Source organism: Monodelphis domestica, chromosome 2, assembly GCF_027887165.1.
Source record: "Monodelphis domestica isolate mMonDom1 chromosome 2, mMonDom1.pri, whole genome shotgun sequence".
NCBI lineage: Eukaryota > Metazoa > Chordata > Mammalia > Didelphimorphia > Didelphidae > Monodelphis > Monodelphis domestica.
The window spans coordinates 504,993,211-505,012,161 of NC_077228.1; the positions used below are offsets into that span (position 1 = coordinate 504,993,211).

General features: G+C 43.7%; 1 protein-coding gene across 1 annotated transcript in view; it reads right to left on the reverse strand.

The window, feature by feature from the left end:
- The window catches only part of RAB11FIP4 (RAB11 family interacting protein 4), a 203,814-nt gene extending 185,095 nt beyond the window's left edge, over positions 1–18,719 (reverse strand). Inside the window, exon 1 of the mRNA XM_001368386.4 lies at positions 18,292–18,719. Within this exon, the coding sequence (XP_001368423.1) occupies positions 18,292–18,450 (159 nt within the window). The 5' untranslated portion in view covers positions 18,451–18,719. The remainder of the gene's footprint in view (positions 1–18,291) is intronic.
- Between the last annotated feature and the right edge of the window lie 232 nt (positions 18,720–18,951).

An 18,951-nucleotide genomic window follows, 5' to 3' on the forward strand; every position in this document is an offset into this window, starting at 1 on the left:
ATGTAATATATAAATATAATATATAATATAATATATATTTATATATGTAACATATAAATATGATATATTTATATAAAAATAAAAGAAATATAATAGAAACATAATACATAAAATAGAAATATAACACATAAAATAGAAATAGAATATATAAATAATAGAAATCAAATATGTAAAATATAAATGTAAAATATAAATATAATATACAACTAAGTTTTCAGCCCCCAGGTTAAGAACTTCTAGACTAGTTGATCTCTGAGGCCCTTTTCTCTCTCTAACCTTTGTTTAAAAAGGGGGTAAAGACCCTCTGAATGGCTGCCTCTTATATAAACACCTCATTACAAGAAGAAAGGGTTTCTTCCCAGAAAGAACAATCTCCCAGCCTCTCCTTGGTTATCTTATTGAAAAACCTGCCACCAGGCAGAGATGTGCTTCAAGAATACCATCATCAGGAATTTTTCGCTTGGGGCAAGAATAATTGGATGGGGGATGGGGGTAGCCATACAGCTATCAAGCAGGGAAGGAATTGAGGGGAGGAGGAAGAAAACCAAGCCCTTAATGAGTCTAGTGACCCAGGCTTCTGTAGGACCATGAGTCAAGGCACAGAAATGGGGGTCACCTTGGGGAGAAAGTGCTAGATGTTGGATGCAAGTACCCTGTGGCAAGACCCTGCTTACCTGACCCTAGTTGTAACTCTTACAATAGTTCACATTTATAGGAAAGGTCCAGACCTGTGACTTTATTGGTCTAGAGTGCATCCCCTCTACCAATGTGATTAGCACCCCCTCTGTAATCAGAGTTGTCTAGGCACATCTCAGATATTTCCAAACCATGCTGTCCCTATGCTGTCCATCTTCCTCATCTCCCTCTCATTGGAATTTGGACTTTCCCCCTGGGACCTCAGGCTCTGATAAGTGAGATTTTCTGCTTTCTCTTGGCTGAAACCAGGCTCCTCTGGCCTTCCTCAATATGTCCCCTGTTGACTTAGCCCTTGAAGCTCCTCTTTCTAGCCTCTCTCCCCCCATTAGACTGTAAGCTCTTTGAGGGCTGGTACAGCCTTGCTTAAAAGGTGCCCTGAAGCAATTCACATTAGCAGTAGCTGTCAAAGAAGTGTGTAGGATGAAAGTTTGAGATCAGAGATTGAGAGTTAGAAGGGACCTTAGAGGTGACCCTTCGTCCAACACCTTCATTTTACAGATGAGGAAACTGAGGCTAGGGGAAGTGAAGAGACTTACAGGATCATTTACCTAGAACTGGAATAGGTCTCAGAGGCTGATTAGTCCAACCCTCTCCTTTTACAAATAGTAAGGCCAGGGAAGGAATGTGATTTTCAAAAGGTCACAAGAATGATAAACACCAGAGGTAGAATTTGAACCCAGGTCCTAGGACTTCAAAAACCAATGTACTTTCCATTGCTTCCTAAGCCAATCAAGCTCTTCCCAGCTCTACAGACCTGTGAAAAGGATAGTGATGAGATGCTATTCTGTTTTCCCTGAGGGCAGAACAAGAGGTGTCACAGAAAATCAGAAAAGAGGGCAGTCATTCTCTCACCTCAGCCCATTACTGCATGTAAATATACTCAAACAGAGGAGTCCCTGTTTATAACATTTATTTACATTTGGTCATTTGCCCACAATTTGTTCCCTCAACTCCCCACTCTGTTATAACCAAGGACTTACAGGATGCAAGAGAAGGAAAGGATTTTCAAAATAATCTGTTAATTATCCAATCAGTAAGCTAGGTGGCTCAGTGGATAGAGTGCCAATCCTGGAGTCAGAAAGTCCTGAGTTCAAATCTTGCCTCAGACACTTCCTAGCTCTGTGACCCTGGGAAAGTCACCCTTACCTGTCAAATGAGTTGGAGAAGGAAATGGCAAATCACTCTAGTATTTTTGTCAAGAAAACCCCAAATGGGGTCACAGAGAATCAGACATAACTAAAATGACTGTACAACAACAAATTATTCAATCAGCAACTATTTATTCTAGGAGTCTTAGAGCTAGGAAGTATCTAAGGCCAGATTTGAACTCAGGAAGATGAGTTTTCCTGACTTTGAGCCATGGCTCTATCTGCTATGGTGCCAGCTAACTTCCCCTACTGTATTCTGGCCATTGTATGAATTGTTCTGGCTCTGCTCATTTCATTATGCATGAGTTGATAGAAGTTCTACTTTGACTCACTTCTCTCCAGAATTTGAACCCCTCCCCAAGAAGTATCTCCACACGGAAGCCCCATTTTCCAGATGGCAAACCCCTCTCTGGTACTGTGCTAAGCACTGGGGATACAAAGGCAAAGCCATTGCTAACCCAGAAATATGTTTTGCTTCACATGTATAATCCACATTTTATGGCTTGCCTTCTCAAAGGGTTGGAGAGAGATGGGAGGGGGAGAGAATTTGGAGCTTACTGTTTTTAAAAAATGGATATTATAAATGTAAACAGAAAAGATTAACAAAATAAATTAAAATATGCTCATTCAAACAAAAAACAAAGGCTGACAAAACTGGTCCCTGCCCTCAAGGAACTTCCAATCTAATATCCACCATTTCAGGAGGGAGTCCAGCCATGTTCATCTCACTCTTGGCTCTACTCTCTCTCTGGACTCCCTCCTTTCCAGGATGTCATGATCAACAAGAATCTACTTCCTCTATTAGAAATTGCTAGTCTTCTTTTAGCATAACCTGCCATACTCGTGTGCCTCATTCCTCCTAAATCCTTTCTTCTCCTTCATTAAGACCTCCATTCCCTCCCCCACTCTGTATTCTCTCAGGCCATTAATCCAATCCCGACATCACTTTCCTTCTTTTCCAATCTGTCCTTTGCTCTCAGATTTCCCCTCTCCCCTTTCCTTTTCTTACCATCTTTCTTCCCTTGCCATATCTCAGCTGTGAATAACACCCCACCATCAGCCTCCCTTCCTCCTCTTCATATGCATCATCAGGACTTGGAGGAATTCTCACAACTGTGCAGCTGGGTATGTTACAAATTCGTGTTATCCCACCTCTATGCAGCAAGGCCATCCTTTGATCCCTCCTTAATTGATTCTTTAAATAACTCGCCCCAGAAGCTATTCCAAACCTTCTCTCCCTCTCCTCTCAAGTCTTCCACACCTCTTACTTTCCCTCTCTCAGCTGAAGACTTTGCCTCTTGCTTTAGTAAGTAAATTGAAGATTTGGCTATGAGCTCCCTCTTTGTGCCTTCTCTTCACCTTTAGTCTCCACTGTCTTCCTTCTTCCAGATTCTGAAAATGAGGTGATCCTTCTCTTTCCCAAAGCCAACCCTTCTCTCCATATGAATGTTTGATCCCATCTTGTCCCATTTTCTCTAGCCAATTGCCTAAATCATTCTCCCCCTCTCAAATCTTCAATTTTTTCTTATCTGCCCAAGGTTCTCCTAGGCTTAAAAAATCTTCACTAGTCCCTTCTGTTTCCACCATCCCCTCAAGTTATCATTCTATATCTCTCCTCTCTTTCTCTGCAAAATGTTTTTTTTTCCCTTAAACCCTTACCTTCCAACTTAGAATCAATACTGTGTATTGGTTTCAAGACAGAAGAGCAGTAAGGGTTAGTTAATGGGTGACTTGCCCAGGGTCACACAGCTAGGAAGTATCTGAGGTCAAATTTGAACCCAGGACCTCCCATCTCGGGGCCTGGCTCTCTATCCACTGAGCCACCTAGCTGCCCCTCTGGGGTTTTTGTAACATTATTTTCTCCTGGTTCACTCCCAACCAGCCAGGTCACTCCTCAATCTTTTTTCCATATTTTGCCCTCTAACTATGGATGCTTTCCTGGGCTCTTTTCTCTCTCTATTCACTCTCTTGGTAACCTCCACAGCTCCCATTACTTTAATTATCATCTCTATGCAGATGACTCACAGATCTACATATCTAATTCCAGTTTCTCCCCTAGGCTTCAGTTCTGAATCCCCAACTGCTATTGAATATTTCAAACCGGATGTCTTGGAGATATCTCCAAATCGAGACATCCAAAACCAAATTTGTTACTTTTCCCCACAACTCTCCCCTCTTTCAAACTTTCCATTTTCGGTCAGAAACAGCAGCACCCTTCCAGGATTCCAGGGTCTTCTCAGCATCCTTGATATCTCATTCTCCATAACCCCAAACATCCGATCAGTTTCCAAATCATGCCAATGCTCCCTCTACGATATCTTGCATTCATTCTCTTCCCCCTGCTCATAGGCAACCACCTTATTTCAGAGTCTCATCCCCTCTAATTAACTGGCAATGGTCTCCTACTGAGTCTCCATATTGCTGCCAAAGTGATTTTCTTTAAACACAGATCTGACTATAGCATTGCTCTGCTCAGTCAACTCCTGTGGCTCCTTGTGGCTTTTGGAATCTAATGCAAACTCCCTCTTTTGAAGCTCTTTACAGCATGATCCCAACCTACCTTTCCAAGGGCTCTGAATGAATAAATGAATGAATGAAAAAACATGAATTATTTACTATGTGCAAAGCACTGAAAACCAAGGCAGTCTCATTGCATGTCACTTCCCCTCCCTCATTCTGTGTACCAGGCCAACTGGACATCTTTCTGTTGCTCACCTTCAATACTCCATCTTCCATCTCTGAGCCTTTGCATTGGTCATCCCAGGCCTGGAATGCCCTCGCTCCTTATTCTGCCTCAAAGCATTCATCTCTACATTTACAATGCTGTTCAAATACCATCTTTTGCACGAAATTTTTCCTGTTCCCCCAACTACCAGTGCCTGTGTGTGTGTGTTTGTGTGTGTACATCCAACATTCCCCAGAGGACCCAGATACCAGAGAATCTTCCATATTTCAATTCATGGGCACTGTTGGTCGTGCCAGCTCCCAGCATGAAGAGCAAGAGGCAATAGCTTACAGAAGAATGATTAATAATAAACATATGTAGGGGCAATGAGTTTGGTGGATTGACAGTCAGGTGAGGGAGATCTCAGGTTCAAATTTGGCTGTAGACACTTCCTAGATGTATGACCCTGGGAAAGTCATTTAATATCCATTAGCTAGCCTTTACCATTCTCCTGCCTTGGAACCAAAACACAGTATGGATTTTAAGATGGAAGGTAAGGATTAAAAAAAAACCCAATATATGTGTATGTATATGTCCATGTCCATGTCTATGTCTGCCTAGATAAATAGAGATATCTTTATATTTATTCTGTCTATCCTTATATATGTACTTGAAATCTACTTCATTAAAATGGAAGTCCCTTGAGGTCAGGGATAGTTTCATTTTTTGTCTTTGCATCGTTAGCATGGAACACACTGCCAGCTACATAGTAGGGATACAAGAAATTAATATTTAATTATTTATGTAGTTTATATAGAATATATTATACATCACATATAATCAATAATTGAATTAATATTTAATTATTAATCAATTAATAACTATTTGTTGATGGATTAATTGATCTTCCAAAATCCATAGTTTCCAGCTGTATAGAGAAAGGAGGAAGTTCATTTCCTCAACTTTTCTTAATGGCTAAGCTTGGGCATCTTAATTAAAGATGCATTAATTAATTAATTGCATTAATTGAATGCATTTAGTTTTTCCCTTTCTATTTACAGTGCTGCCGTAGTGGAACTTGCCTTTCTGGTTCTTCTCTCCACTTAATTCTGTATCAGTTATTTATTAAATTTTCTCCTGCTTCTCTGAATTCCTCCTAGTTCTCAATTCTTCCAGCATAGTAACTGTCCATTACATTTGGGTATCATGCTTGGTTTAGCCATTTCCCAAGTGATATGCTCTTACTGTGCTTCCACTTCTTTACAAAAACAAGTGTTATAAGGAACAGCTAAGTGTCTCAGTGGATTGACAGCCAAGCTTAGAGATGGGAGGTCCTGAGTTCAAAGCTAGATTTCTAGCTGTATGACCATGGGCAAGTTATTTAACTTCCATTGCCTAGCCCTTACCACACTTCTGTCTTAGAATCAATATACAATATTGATTCTTTTTTTTTTTAAACCCTCACCTTCCATCTTGGAGTCAATACTGTGTATTGGCTCCAAGGCAGAAGAGTGGTAAGGGCTAGGCAATGGGGGGTCAAGTGACTTTCCCAGGGTCACACAGCTGGGAAGTGTCTGAGGCCAAATTTGAACCTAGGACCTCCCATCTCTAGACCTGGCTCTCAATCCACTGAGCCACTCAGCTGCCCCCTACAATATTGATTCTGAGACAGAAGGTAAGGGTTTTTAAAAACAAAAGCTGTTTGTTTAGATGGATATTCTGGTCAATTAGCTAGTTAGTATTTGTTGATCACTTTAAGGTTTACAAAGAACTTTCCATATATTATTTCATCTGAGCCTCACAGCAACTCTGTGAGATAGGTGCTATTATTATCTTTACTTTACAGGAAACTGAGGACAAGGAAGGTTAAGTAGCTTGACCAGATATTAAATTCCTGATGGATGGTTTAAACTTAGTTCTTCCCAACTTTTATCCTTTGATCTCCCTGAGACAATATTATTATTAACAGTGGAAGTTCTGATTTTAAAAATCAAACAGATAAACAAATATTTCCTATGTACAAGACACTATTGAGAAAACGTTTAGCTAAATGCGTGGATTTGGGACCCAAGATGGAAAGATGGATTGAAGACCAGATTACTATTAAGTCCTGGCTGACTTCAAGATTCTTGGGTTCTAGTTTTGAGATGTATCGTTATGATTCAGGTGCTGATGTCAGGGAGAATAATCATGTTCTCCTGTAACCTATGCTCTGGTGACACTGTTGGTGACAATACTGGGCTTTCCAAATTGGGGATTTGACATAACCTGGAAATTCCCATATTCTGGATTGTTGCTGGAATTGTAGAGGAGATCCCTGTTTCAGGTATAAGATGGCCTTAAGAATGTCTAGAGGCTCTTCCAATATGTAAGGAAGTTAATCAGGGAGTCCTTGATCTATCTGAAGAGTTCTTCAATCAAGCCAATTCCATTACCTAGCATGAACTTTTATCTGAAGGGCCCCTTCCCATGGAGTGAGAACAAGTGAAGGGCACCATCTTGGTGCCTTGCTGAAAGGACATTGGGAGCTTGAAGATGATGGATGGGCTGGCTGAGAATTGGATGGAAGGACCCCTTTCCATAGTCTATAAGGTCAAGTTGAGGATCCGTGTGCCTCCATGCCCCCCTGGTACCATTTACATTATAAAACCTATGTCAGAGTCTATTTTGTCTGTAAAGTCTGCCCAACCCATCTCTTCCCTGTTCTTAGTTTCTCACAGAAAGCTCAGCTATGAGATAAGTGGAGCCATTTAATGGTAAGCCCCTCTGCCAGCATCCCTAGAGGCACCAGCTGCCAGGGAATTTTCCATATTCCAATTTTGGGCAAATCTGTCACTGTTGCTTGTGTCAGCCCCCAGAATGAAGAGCAAGAGGAGAAAGTTCTCCAATGAATGACTAACAAGAGGAAAGACCAATTAGGATTTCAGAGAGGGATGGCTAAAGACCAGGCTAAGCAACCCATTGACACAATTCAATGATTTCTTCTCCTGGGGACTGGAGGCAGCTCTCTAATTGAACTCCAAAAGTTTAAGAGCTACAGATTTCCAGGTTAATAAACCTAAATCTGATGAGATAAAAAGAAGGCCTCAGTTAAATTAGATGACCTGTTGCAATGGGTTGAAGCTGACACTGTGATTAGGGGGAAAGAAAGTTAAATTCAGGGTCACAAAGATAGAATTCAAATACTAGCTCCACCACTAATTAGCTGTGTGACTCTGGGCAAGTTGCTATACCATCTCTGAGTCTTGGGTTCCTCCTCTGTAAAATGGGATGGGAAACTAGACTAGATGGCCTCTGTGGTTTCTTCCAACTATAAATCTTATAATTTTATACTAGCAGAAATTCCACAACCCAGTGGAGGTACAGTAAGGCAGGCCAATTCTGAACTGAGACCCCAAACCAGCATGGTAGGCCCCTGGAGCTGGAAAGTCCCTATTTTCTTTCTTACAAAGTCCAGAGGCTGCATCTGAGAGGGAAGGCAAAGTTAAACACAAATCATGACCCTGAGAGCATCCTGGTCTCTCTGGACATCAGTGTCATCCTCTGAAATGAGGGGCTTGAAGTGGATCATCTCTAAGGATGGTCCCTTTTGGCTCCAAAGCTTTATATCCCAAAGGCTCATGCCTGGTAATGGAATTGGGTTGACTGGAGAAGTCTGAATAAATTAGAGCCTCTCTGATTAACTGCCTTACATGAATCACAATCGGAAAGAACCCCAGCAATCCCTGAAACCAGCCCTTTGAAATAAGAATCTCCTCTATATCACTAGCAACAAATACGAACTCAAGAATTTCTACACTAAGTCAAATCCCTGATGTTTTTCCCTCTAGAGTAGGGTTTTTTTTTTTTTCTGGATAAACCACTAGGGAGCTAGGAGCAAGTTTTGTCTCCTAGCCCCCCCTGGGATGGCTCACTCACCAGCAATGAGTCCCAGGCCATCCTGACTTCTTCCCCAGCTTTTTATGTTTTTTATACTTTGCAAAATGAAACAAAGGCAAAGATTCAAAAGCCCAGAGAACTCTTGCTTTTCTGAGAAAGGAAACAGGTTGTTTTGATGCTTTTGTTAGTATCTATGGCAGGAGAATATCAAACTCCTGCTACACAAGCCCCCATAAGCAGGCAGAGCTGTACATCCTTCACAAAAGGATGAAAACATGGTCCTTGGACTCAAGGATCTTACCGTATGATTAATCATCCTCCATACTTAGTGCCACCACCATCCACAGATATAGACACCCCAGATGAGGCTGCCCCAGCCAATAGCATTCTGCTACCATGACATTAATAGCTCACATTTCTTTCTCTTTATTTTTAAACCCTTACTTTCCATCTGAGAATCAATACTGTGTATTGGTTCCAAGGCAGAAGAATAGTAAAGGCTAGGCAATTGGGATTGTGTCTTGCCCAGGGTCATACAGCTAGGAAGTTTCTGAGGCTAGATTTGAACCCAGGACCTCCCATTCCTAGGCATGGCTTTCTATTTACTATGCTATCTATTTGCCTGACAGCCCTCATTTCTATAACCCTACAATGAATATAATGTTTTTCCTTGTAACAATCCAAGAGGTAAATTCAGGTCCCTATTTCAGAAATGTGTTAACTGGGAATCAGAGGATAAATACCTGGCTCACAATCATGATAGCTAGGGAGTGCCATAGTGCCTGTGTGTTAACATTGGAATCTGGGAGACCTGAATTCAAATTCAGACTTAGACACTTACTTGATGAGTAACTGGCAAGTAACTTGATGATTACTGGGCAAGTCAATGAACTGCTATCTGCCTTGGTTTCCTCATCTGTAAAATGGGGTCCATAATAGCCCTTACCTGTCAGGACTGCTGTGTGTCAGAGGTAGGCTCAAGATTTGAGTTTCTAGCCTTCAAGTTGAGGGTCTTCCCACAATACCACATTGCTTCTCCAAATTGCCATAGATAGGTGGCAATAATCAAGTTTTCTTCTCCCACCTCCACTCCATTATACCATGAAAGGTCATTGGTCCATTCATCCATTCACCCAAGAGGCTAGTTGAATCATAGGATTTTAGTTACAAAGAATCTTAAGAGATCATTTAGTCCAACTCCCTTATTTTATAGAAGAAACTTAGGGTAAGGGAACTGTCCATGGTCATACAGGTTGTAAGTAGCAGAATAGTAGACCTTCTGACTCCCAATCCAAAATTCTTTGCACAGAACTTTATTACCAGGGGCAGTTAGGTGGCTCAGTGGATAGAGAGCCAGGTTTAGAAATGGGAAGCCCTAGATTCAAATCTAGCCTCAGAAATGTCCTAGTTGTGGGACTCTGGTCAAGTCACTTAACTCCTGTTGCCTAGTCCTTACCACTCTTCTTCCTTAGAACCGGTACACAAAATTGATTCTAAGACAGAAGATAAGAGTTAAAAAAAAACAAAAACAAACAAACAAACAAAAACAAAAACACTTTCCTGTTTGCAGGAAGAGCTTAAATGGTGAGGACTCCACTCAGCAAACATAAGACAGACACTGAGAGCTCTTCAAGCGGTGGCTATAGAAGTGACAGTCAACGTCACGGCCCATGGACTTTCTGAAGCTCTAGAGCCATTGAGCTGGGACCACTGTAGTCAATGAACATGATATAAAAGAAGTCTGTGGGCATAGAAACCTCATCAGAATCCCAAACCTTAATGCAATGAGTGTTGTCCCTCTCCAAATTCATAGTTACCATCTAGAAATGGAATTGTATCTACATCCAAATGCCTCTCTTATTCCCGAATTCAGAGGGATGACTTGGTTTTATACTTGTGAAACTTAATTACGTGTCTCTCTTAAAATGAGATAAATTTCTTAAAGATTGAACCTTTTTTCTAATTAATATAAAACAAACAACCAACTTCTATTTACAACCACAGAGCCCCAGAGGAATACTCAGAACAAGACATTTCCCTTGAATCAATACCATACTGTCCTCCCTGTTGCCTGGCGCCTTCCTTCCTTGCCCTATTTGCAGACCGAAACCTTGCTGTCTTCAAGGACAGCCATGATCACATCTGAACTGCATGGAGAGGCATTAACTCTCCTATTCTGACTGTGAGCAGATTGAGGGCAAGCTCTTTATCTTGTACCTACCCTAACAGAGTGCACTGAACTGAATAAGCCCCTAATACATTTTTTCTTCAACTGAATCCAGTTCTCCTGAGTGTCAATCTGTGTACTGTCACAATCTTGCTTCTTGCATACGCATAAATATCATTCCCCAGGAACTGCCCCTTTCATATTGTTTCACCTAACAACATGCTCTCAGAGAACCCGTTAAGATCATCAATCTGTTGGTTAAGATTTCCCCATCTCCTCTTCTTTTTCATATCTTATTGCAAGGGATGGATCTTTAGAAAGAAAAAACAGAATAGATCTATTGGGAAATAGTCCCCTTTAATATTATTTCTCCTAAAAACAGGCTCTTATAGAACCCATTAAGATAACCAATCTGTTGGTTATGTTCCCCTTCCCTTTTTTCATTCTTTATTAAAAGAAACGATTCTCTGGGTAGGGAAGACATAATGAGTATGTTGGGAAATACAACTGATGTGAAAATTTCCCTTTTTCTTTTTCAGTGAGAGAGAAAAAAATAAATGCTTAATTGAAAAAAATAGTTTTACAAACATATAAATATGGATTTAAGCTCAAAGGAACATCAGGGGCCACCTGGTCAAACTCCCTCTCTTATACATAAGGAAACTGGGGCACCAAGAAATTAAATGATTTGCCCAAGGTCACACAGATAATAAGAATCAGAGCCAGAATTTGAATTCAGATTCTCTACTTCCAGAGCCAAGGATGTGAAGTACAGTACACTTAAACTGTTTCAGTTGTATTAATAACTCTGTCAGATCAGGGACTCTCGAGACTTAATTGAGAAGGCATCCTGACTCTACTAAAGAATAACTGTGATTTCAGTCTCTCACCATTTCTCACTTGGACTATTGTAAAAGATTCTTTTTAAGTCAATTGAGATTAAGTGACTCCCCCAGGGTCACATAGTTGGTAAACCAAATTTGAAGTTGGGAAGGTGAGTCTTCCTGACTTTAGATCCAGTTCTCTATCCACTGTGCCACCTAACTGTCCCATTAGGTAGAATCACAGAATCTGAGAATGGGAAAGGACCTTGGCATTCCATCTCCTCCAACCCCAAATCATAAGAATCTCCCACTATAAAACAGCTGACCAAAGGTATCTGCTTGAAGACCTCCAAGGAAAGAGGACCCACCACCTCTCTGGGAAACCCAATCCACTTTGGGGCAACTCTAGTTTTTAGGAAATTTCTCCTGATATCAGATCTAAGTTTGCTTCTTTGCATTTTCCATTCTTTGCCCTATTCTTGTCCTGTGGGGACAAACAGAACAAATCTGATCCCTCCTCCAAGGATAACCCTTTAAATATTTGAAGATACTTATCCTGTCCCCCAGAGCCTTCTCCTCTCCAGGATAAACACTCCTAGTTCTTTCAATCTTATATCATGGATGTAAGTTCTTCATCTTTTTAAATGCCTTCTGGTTGTTCTCTGGTGTACCAATGCCCTTCTTACATTTCAGTGCTGGGAAGTAAATGCAACCCTTCCAATGTGACTTGACTTGGACAGAGTAGAGAAGTTCCTGAAAAGCTACACTGACATACTATTAGTTTGTTGCTACCACACCACACTGCTGACTCCTATTGTGTTTTCAGGATACTAACACCTCCTGACCTCTTTTAGACAAATTGTCATCCAACCGTGCCTCTCCTACCCTGATCTTGGGGAGCTGATTCTTTTTTTCCACCCTGTCAGTAGTCATTCAAACTTTATTATTTGGGGGGGGGGAAGTTGACTCTTTGAACCCAAGTATGAGACTTTATATTTTCTCTAGTGACTTGTATTTTATCAAATTCAGCCCAAGGCTAGGCAAGGCTGTCAAGATCTTTTGGAATGTGGATTCCATTATCCAAATGTGCTAACATCCTTCCCTGCTTTGGGTCATCCCCATAGTCAATAGCAAGCATACCTTTCTCTAAACTCAAAGGGAGGAGTTTGGTATCACATAGCCACTCCCCCAGCCTTCTAATGTAAGGAATGAGCCATTCAGCTGTCCTGATTACCAATTGCTACTATTCTTGGGGGAATGACCAAAATCCCACCAGCAGTCCCATATTTTTCCAAGCAACCATGCATGGCTCTTGGTGTGATGCTAATAAGTTTTGATGACCCATGCCCAAAAGAGGCAGAAAAGTTGATCAGTGTTTAGAGTTTGGAGGGACCTTAGACATGCTCCAGCCCAATTTCCTCATTTTACAGAAGGGGAAAGGGAAACCAAGGCTCAGAAGCATAAAATGGCCTACCTGTGGTCATATAACATAGTTAGGAAATGATTGAGCTGGGATTTGAACCTGGGTCCTCTGACTCCACATTCTTCTATGCTATTCTGGGTTACAGCCATTTTCATATTAGGGGCTGTTTGTATCTGTCACAGGGAAGTAGAAGAAAAGATCTCTGCCTAAGAGGGGCACCTGTACACATGGGAAAGTTCCAGAACCAAGAGGATACAGTGAGGGATGAGGAGACTTCTGGTGATGCAGACAAGAGTTTTTCTAGGTGTCTAGTGCTTTGCTTTTGATCATTACAACTGGCAGCTCTAGAACACTTTACAGGGGGCTCCACACTTCACCTACATTTTCTCTGTTGAACTTCTCAATACTCTTAGAGCAAGGAATAGAGACCTCATTGATATAGGGCAGTGATGGTGAAACTTTTAGAGACTGAGTGCCCAAACTGCACCTCACACCGCATGTGGGCTGCCCCCTTACCCCAGAAAGGTAAGGGAATAAAGTGTTCCTATTGGAATGCTGGGAAGAGGGGTAGATGATGAGAGAAATATCCTTGGGTCTGGTGGAGAGGGAGAAGGGAGCAGCCCCCCTCTGGCATGTTCTGGCACATATGCCATAGGTTCACCAACATGGATATAGGGGATTTTATTCATGCTGATTGGCAACTGCTAAACCATTGCCTAAGAGTTGCCCACAGCTGAGGTGTCAGACAAATGGAAAGGGAGGGGGAACTAAACCATACAAAAGGATTCCTGGGGGCCATATATTGACTTAAAAAACCAAGTATTAGCATTATCAATGGTCTATTGTATTTTTATTTATTTTGCTAAGCATATATTTTAAAAATAAACTCTTACCTTCTGTCTTAAAATATATCCCTTCCAAGAGAGAAAAATTGTAAGGACTAAGCAATGGGGTTTAAATGACTTACCCAGAGTAAATGTCTGAGATCAAATTTTAACCCAGAACCTCCTATCTTTGGACCTGGTTCTCTATTCACTGAGCAGCCTAGCTTCCCTTGCTGAATATTTCTCAATTACTCCATTCTTCCTCTCAGACTAAGAGAGGCATTACAGATAACTTTGTAGATGAGGTAACTAAGAACTAGAGAGACTCTATATTGCTCAGTCATACTTCTAGTAAGAGTCTGATGCAGGATTCAAACTCCAGGTCCAGCACTCTAGTCACTACACTGCACTGATCATAGCACATTCAGCTCTGTAAGATTTAGTGGTCTGCAAAGTACTTACATGAATCATCTCACTTGATCTTCCCAAATATCCTTGGGGAGGCAGGGTATTATCCCCATTTTATAGATGAGGTCATTGAGGTCCAGGAATTGAATGTGGCTTTCCAAAGACAAGAGAAACAATAAGTGGGGGAGTCAGATGACCAATTCTATGCTTCCTCTATGGTGCCAACTTGCCTTTCAAGGTAATTATGTTAAAGAACCATACTTTGCAGGGGCCATTGAATTTGGTAAATTGTCCTTCTCTCCACTGAAGCCAACCACATTCACACAGCTTTTGATTTCACCAGAACAGACTCACTCCTGAAGACAGAGAAATTCATCTAGTCTGCCTGTTCCTGGGAGTTCATTTTGCCTTTTGAAGTCAATATATTAAAGGGAGGCAAGGGCAGCTAGGTGGCTCAGTGTATAGAAGGAGGTCCTGGGTTCAAATTTGACCTCAGACACTTCCTAGCTGTGTGACTCTGGGCCAGTGACCTAACCCCCACTATCTAGTCTTTATTGCTCTTCTACTTTGGAACCAATAATTAGTATTGATTCGAAGGCAGAAGGCAAAGGGGAAAAAAGAAAGAAAGGAAGGATGAAAGTAAGGAAGGGAGAGAGAGGGGCGGGGAATAGAGGGAGGGAAGAAAAGAAAGAAAATGAGTAAGTCTTCCAATTTCTTAAAAACATAATCCCAGGATGGAAAGTAAGGGTTTTTAAAAAATCACCCTTATCTTCTGTCTTGGAATCAATGCTGAGTCTTAGTTCCAAAGCAGAAGAATAGTAAAGGCTAGGCAATTGGGGTTAAGTGACTTGCTCAGGGTCATACAGCTAAGAAGTGTCTGTGGCCAGATTTGACCCAGGACCTCCCATCTCTAGGCCTGACTTTCTAGTCAGGGCACTCTATCCATTGGGCTACCTAGCCACCCTAAGAAAGTAAGAGTTTTGGGGAGAAAAAGAGAGGCAGTAGTATAGCAAGGGAAAATAGAAGTTGTAAGAATGATTGACAAGTCTTAAGACTTAGAATCTTTTATGAGCTGGTTGGGTCAGAGTTCCAAGGAGCAATTTCCAAATGACTCAGTCTGGAGCTGAAGGTGAAGAAGGAAGGTGTGTAGCTGAGACTCCCTGAACAAACCACCTATCAAGCAACTGGCCTTTGAGGATCAACTGGCTGAGGGTGAGAGGAAAATCTCCAGTCTTCCTGGTGGACAGATTGACGGGGGGAAAGACCTCTACCTTGCTGGGACCATCTGAGGACACCACAAGTGGGATTTCTGATATCTGACCAACCATTGACTCCGTGTGTGTGCATCTATGGATTTACTGAGGGATTTATTCTTAATAGTCTTTAGTTAAGATAGTTAGACAGTATACGTTTAGATAATCAAATATAGTGGGTAAAATGTCAGATGCTACCCTTCCCCTTATTCCTTCCCCAACATCTTCCCCTTCTCTGTTAATAAACTCAAGTTATTTAAATGTGATTTTCCCTTGGGTATAAACCCTTTCCCCTTTCCTAAAATCCCCATAACTGTAGGGAGGGGAAGAGACCTGGGTGGCCAGGAGATGACAGGAGATTCAGGTTCTAGTCCTGGCTCTGCTGGGCAACCATGGCAAGTCTTTTTTCTGTGACATCATTTCCTCATCTGTAAAAATGAGAGTGTTGGACCAGAATGGCTTCTGAGGTCCGTCCCAGATGAGATAATTTTTAAGGTCCCTTCCAGTACTAACCTTCTGTAATTCTCTAATCCTAACTGATAAGACTTGATTATATATAAGTATCTTCAAGTAAGAGATTGGAATTAGAGGATCACAGCTCTAGAGTAGAAAAGGATCTCAGAGGCCATCAAGTTCACATCCTTCTTTTTATAATTGAGGAAACTGAGGTTCAAGAAAGTAAATAAATTTGTACACAATTCTACAGACCATGGAACTCCTGGATTATAGATCTAAAGCTGGAAGGGGACACTGTGGCCATAGAGTTTGACTCCCACATTTGGCAGACGAAGAAACTAAGACTCAAGGAACCTAAGACCCTACAGGTCCCAAGTGTCCCATCTGAATCGTGGTCCTCTGATGTCAGAGCTCTTCCCACCAAACCATCATCACCAGGAAAGACAGACCAGCTGGGCTCAGGTCCCAGTTCACATTTACAAGCTTAAAGTTTATCACCTTCAAACTCCTACTCAGAGCAGAAATCTCTGTAGTTTGCATCCCTAACTCATAATCCCTCTCCTCCTGCCTGGTGACAGGAAGCTCATTACTTCATCTAACAGTCCTTTCCATTGTTATAAGAAACTTCCTTGTAGAGAAAGGTCCAGAGACATTGCCCTCTATGAGCAACCACATCCTTTCCTGTAAAATGGGTATTCAAATCCCTAGGCTGCCCATCAGTGCTGGAGAATTGGGAATCTTGATTTTAGAGACGAGAAATCTTGCACTGGCCAACTGGTCAGCCAGCCCATAACAGGCAAGGTCCTCTCCCCTGGGCTGGCCAGCAGGCACCAGCCTCTCTGTTGGTGAGCCAGGAACCACTCCCTGGCTTCTAGCCAACCCATGAGCAATAAAAGGGCATCAGCTCTCTAAGATTTGGAACCTAGTTCTCAGGCCTCAGCACCGCTCTGCTACCCAGGAGCTGCAGTGATCTCACTGGCCCTTTAGGCTATCCGTCCCTGGCATTGGGAAGCAGGGTCATTATTGGTGCTGCCCTGCAAAGCTGAGCTAGAAGGAAAATGTGCTTGGTGTTGGGACTACATTGGGGTTCTGACGCCCCACCCCAAGAAAGGCTTCCTGGAGGGAATATGGGCTGGACATCCCAGTCCTCCCCAGCTTCTCCCTGATGTAAACTCTCCAGTCACACACATTCTAGTACGCAGCACAGGAATAGGTTTGACAGTGGGTCCAACAAAGCTGTCTCCCTCCCCTACACAACCATATAACTATATGTCCTAACTTGACTTCTGTTTGATTCAGGAAGGGAAGTGTGGGGCATGGGGGGTGGCATAGGGACAACGAGAGATGGACAGACAGACAGACAGACAGAGAGAGACTAGAGGAGGCAGAGATAAAGAGAGGGAAGGAGGGAGGGAGGGAGAGAGGAGGAGGAGAGACAGACAGACAGACAGACAGACAGACAGAGAGTGAGAGAGAAGCCAGCAAGCTGCTACTTTTAATGCAGGGTTTCTTAAACTGAGAACTATAGATTCCTTAGAATTTGGAGGTCTGTGCACTTAAGTGGGAAAAATAGATTTTTAATTTCCCTATAACTGATTTCCTTGTAATCTTATGTGTTTTATTTTATGCATCTGCAAACCTGATTCTGAGAGGGGCTGTTTTGGGGGTGTATCCAAGACACACACAAAAGGTTAAGAATCCCTGCTTTGGGGGAAAAGAGGCATATGATGGTGGTTGATTTTCCAAAAGTGCTCAGGAGAAATCCTAAGCATAAAAGCTAGATACCATCAGGTTTGGAAGGAAGGAAGGGGGTTTGGAGACCAAAGGAATTCCCTAGGATGGGGAGGGGAAGGAGGAATTCCAGCACCTCCTCCTACATAGGCACAGGGTGGCTAAGGACTGGGGTGAGGGAAGACTGGGACAAGGGATCCTTGCCTCAAAGGGAAGAGATCAGAGAGAGGACTGAAGAAACACTTCATCTGGGGTGGGGAGGAGCGGGAGGAATGGAGGCGCTGACATGGGGGAGAAGCAGCAAGAGAAGGATGGCGACTGGAAGGGCAAAGCTTGGAGTAGGGGCAACGTCGGGGAAAGAGATAAGGACTCCAATCTCAGAGGGAGCTTAGTAGGGGGAGGGGGCCACTGGGAGATTGGGGAGGGGGGCTGGGGACTGAGGAGGGTAGAAGGCCTTTGGAGGAGGGTGTGCTGTGCTGAAGGAGGAAGGGAGGCTGAGAGCAGAATGAGGTTGGATGGAGGAAAAAGCTGGCCAGAAGAGAACAAGAGAGGAGGGAAAGGAGGTGCTGCAAGGGTTGGGGATGAGGAGGGAAGGTCAAGAGGACTGGGATGGCCGCGGGGAGTGACTGGATCGGGGATGGGAATGAGATGAGAATGAAGACGGAGATGGGAACAGGATGGGCAGGGGGTGCAGGAGATGGAGCTGGGCAGGGGGTGGGGATGCAGGAGATGTAGACAGGCAGGGGGTGGGGACGGCAGGAGATGGCGAGAGGACTCCAGAGGCTGCTCCCCCACCCCGCCCCCACGCCCCACTCACCTCCTCTCCCTGGCCGAATTGCAGGCCCAGGGCAACGAAGCGCTCTACTCGCAAGAAGCCGTCCGCGTCCCGGCCGCACACCTCGAACACCTCCCGCAGTCGGCGCACGGAGCGCAGCAGCGCCGCGGGGCCGCCCGCCCAGCCGGCGCCGCCCGCCATCCGAGCGCGCGGGGGGCACTCAGCCCGAGCCCCGGGCCCGGGCCCGGCCCGCCTCCATCCCGGGCAGTTGGAGCAGCGCCCGCGCCGGGCTGGGCCGGGCGACGAGGCGAGCGCCGCTGTCTCGGGGCCTCTCGGCCGTCCGCGGGCCGCTCGCGGCTCTCGGGGCGCTCCGCGCTCCGCGCTCTGCCTCGGTTCGCCCGCCTGTCCGCCCGCTCCGGCGGCGGCGGCAGCAGCAGCCGATCTGTGTCATTAGCAGCAGCTGCAGCCCGAGCCTGAGGAAGGGAGGGGAGGAGGGAGAGGAGGAGGAGGAGGGAGAAGGGAAAGAGGAGGAGGGAGAGGGAGAGGAGGAGAAGGAGGAGGAGGAGGAGGAGGAGGAGGAGGAGGAGGAGGAGGAGGAGGAGGAGGAGGAAGAAAAGGAAGAGGGAAGGGAAGAGGAGAAGGAGGAGGAAGCCTGGAGAAGAAGAAGAGGAGGAAGAGGGAAGGGAAGAGTAAGAAGAAAGG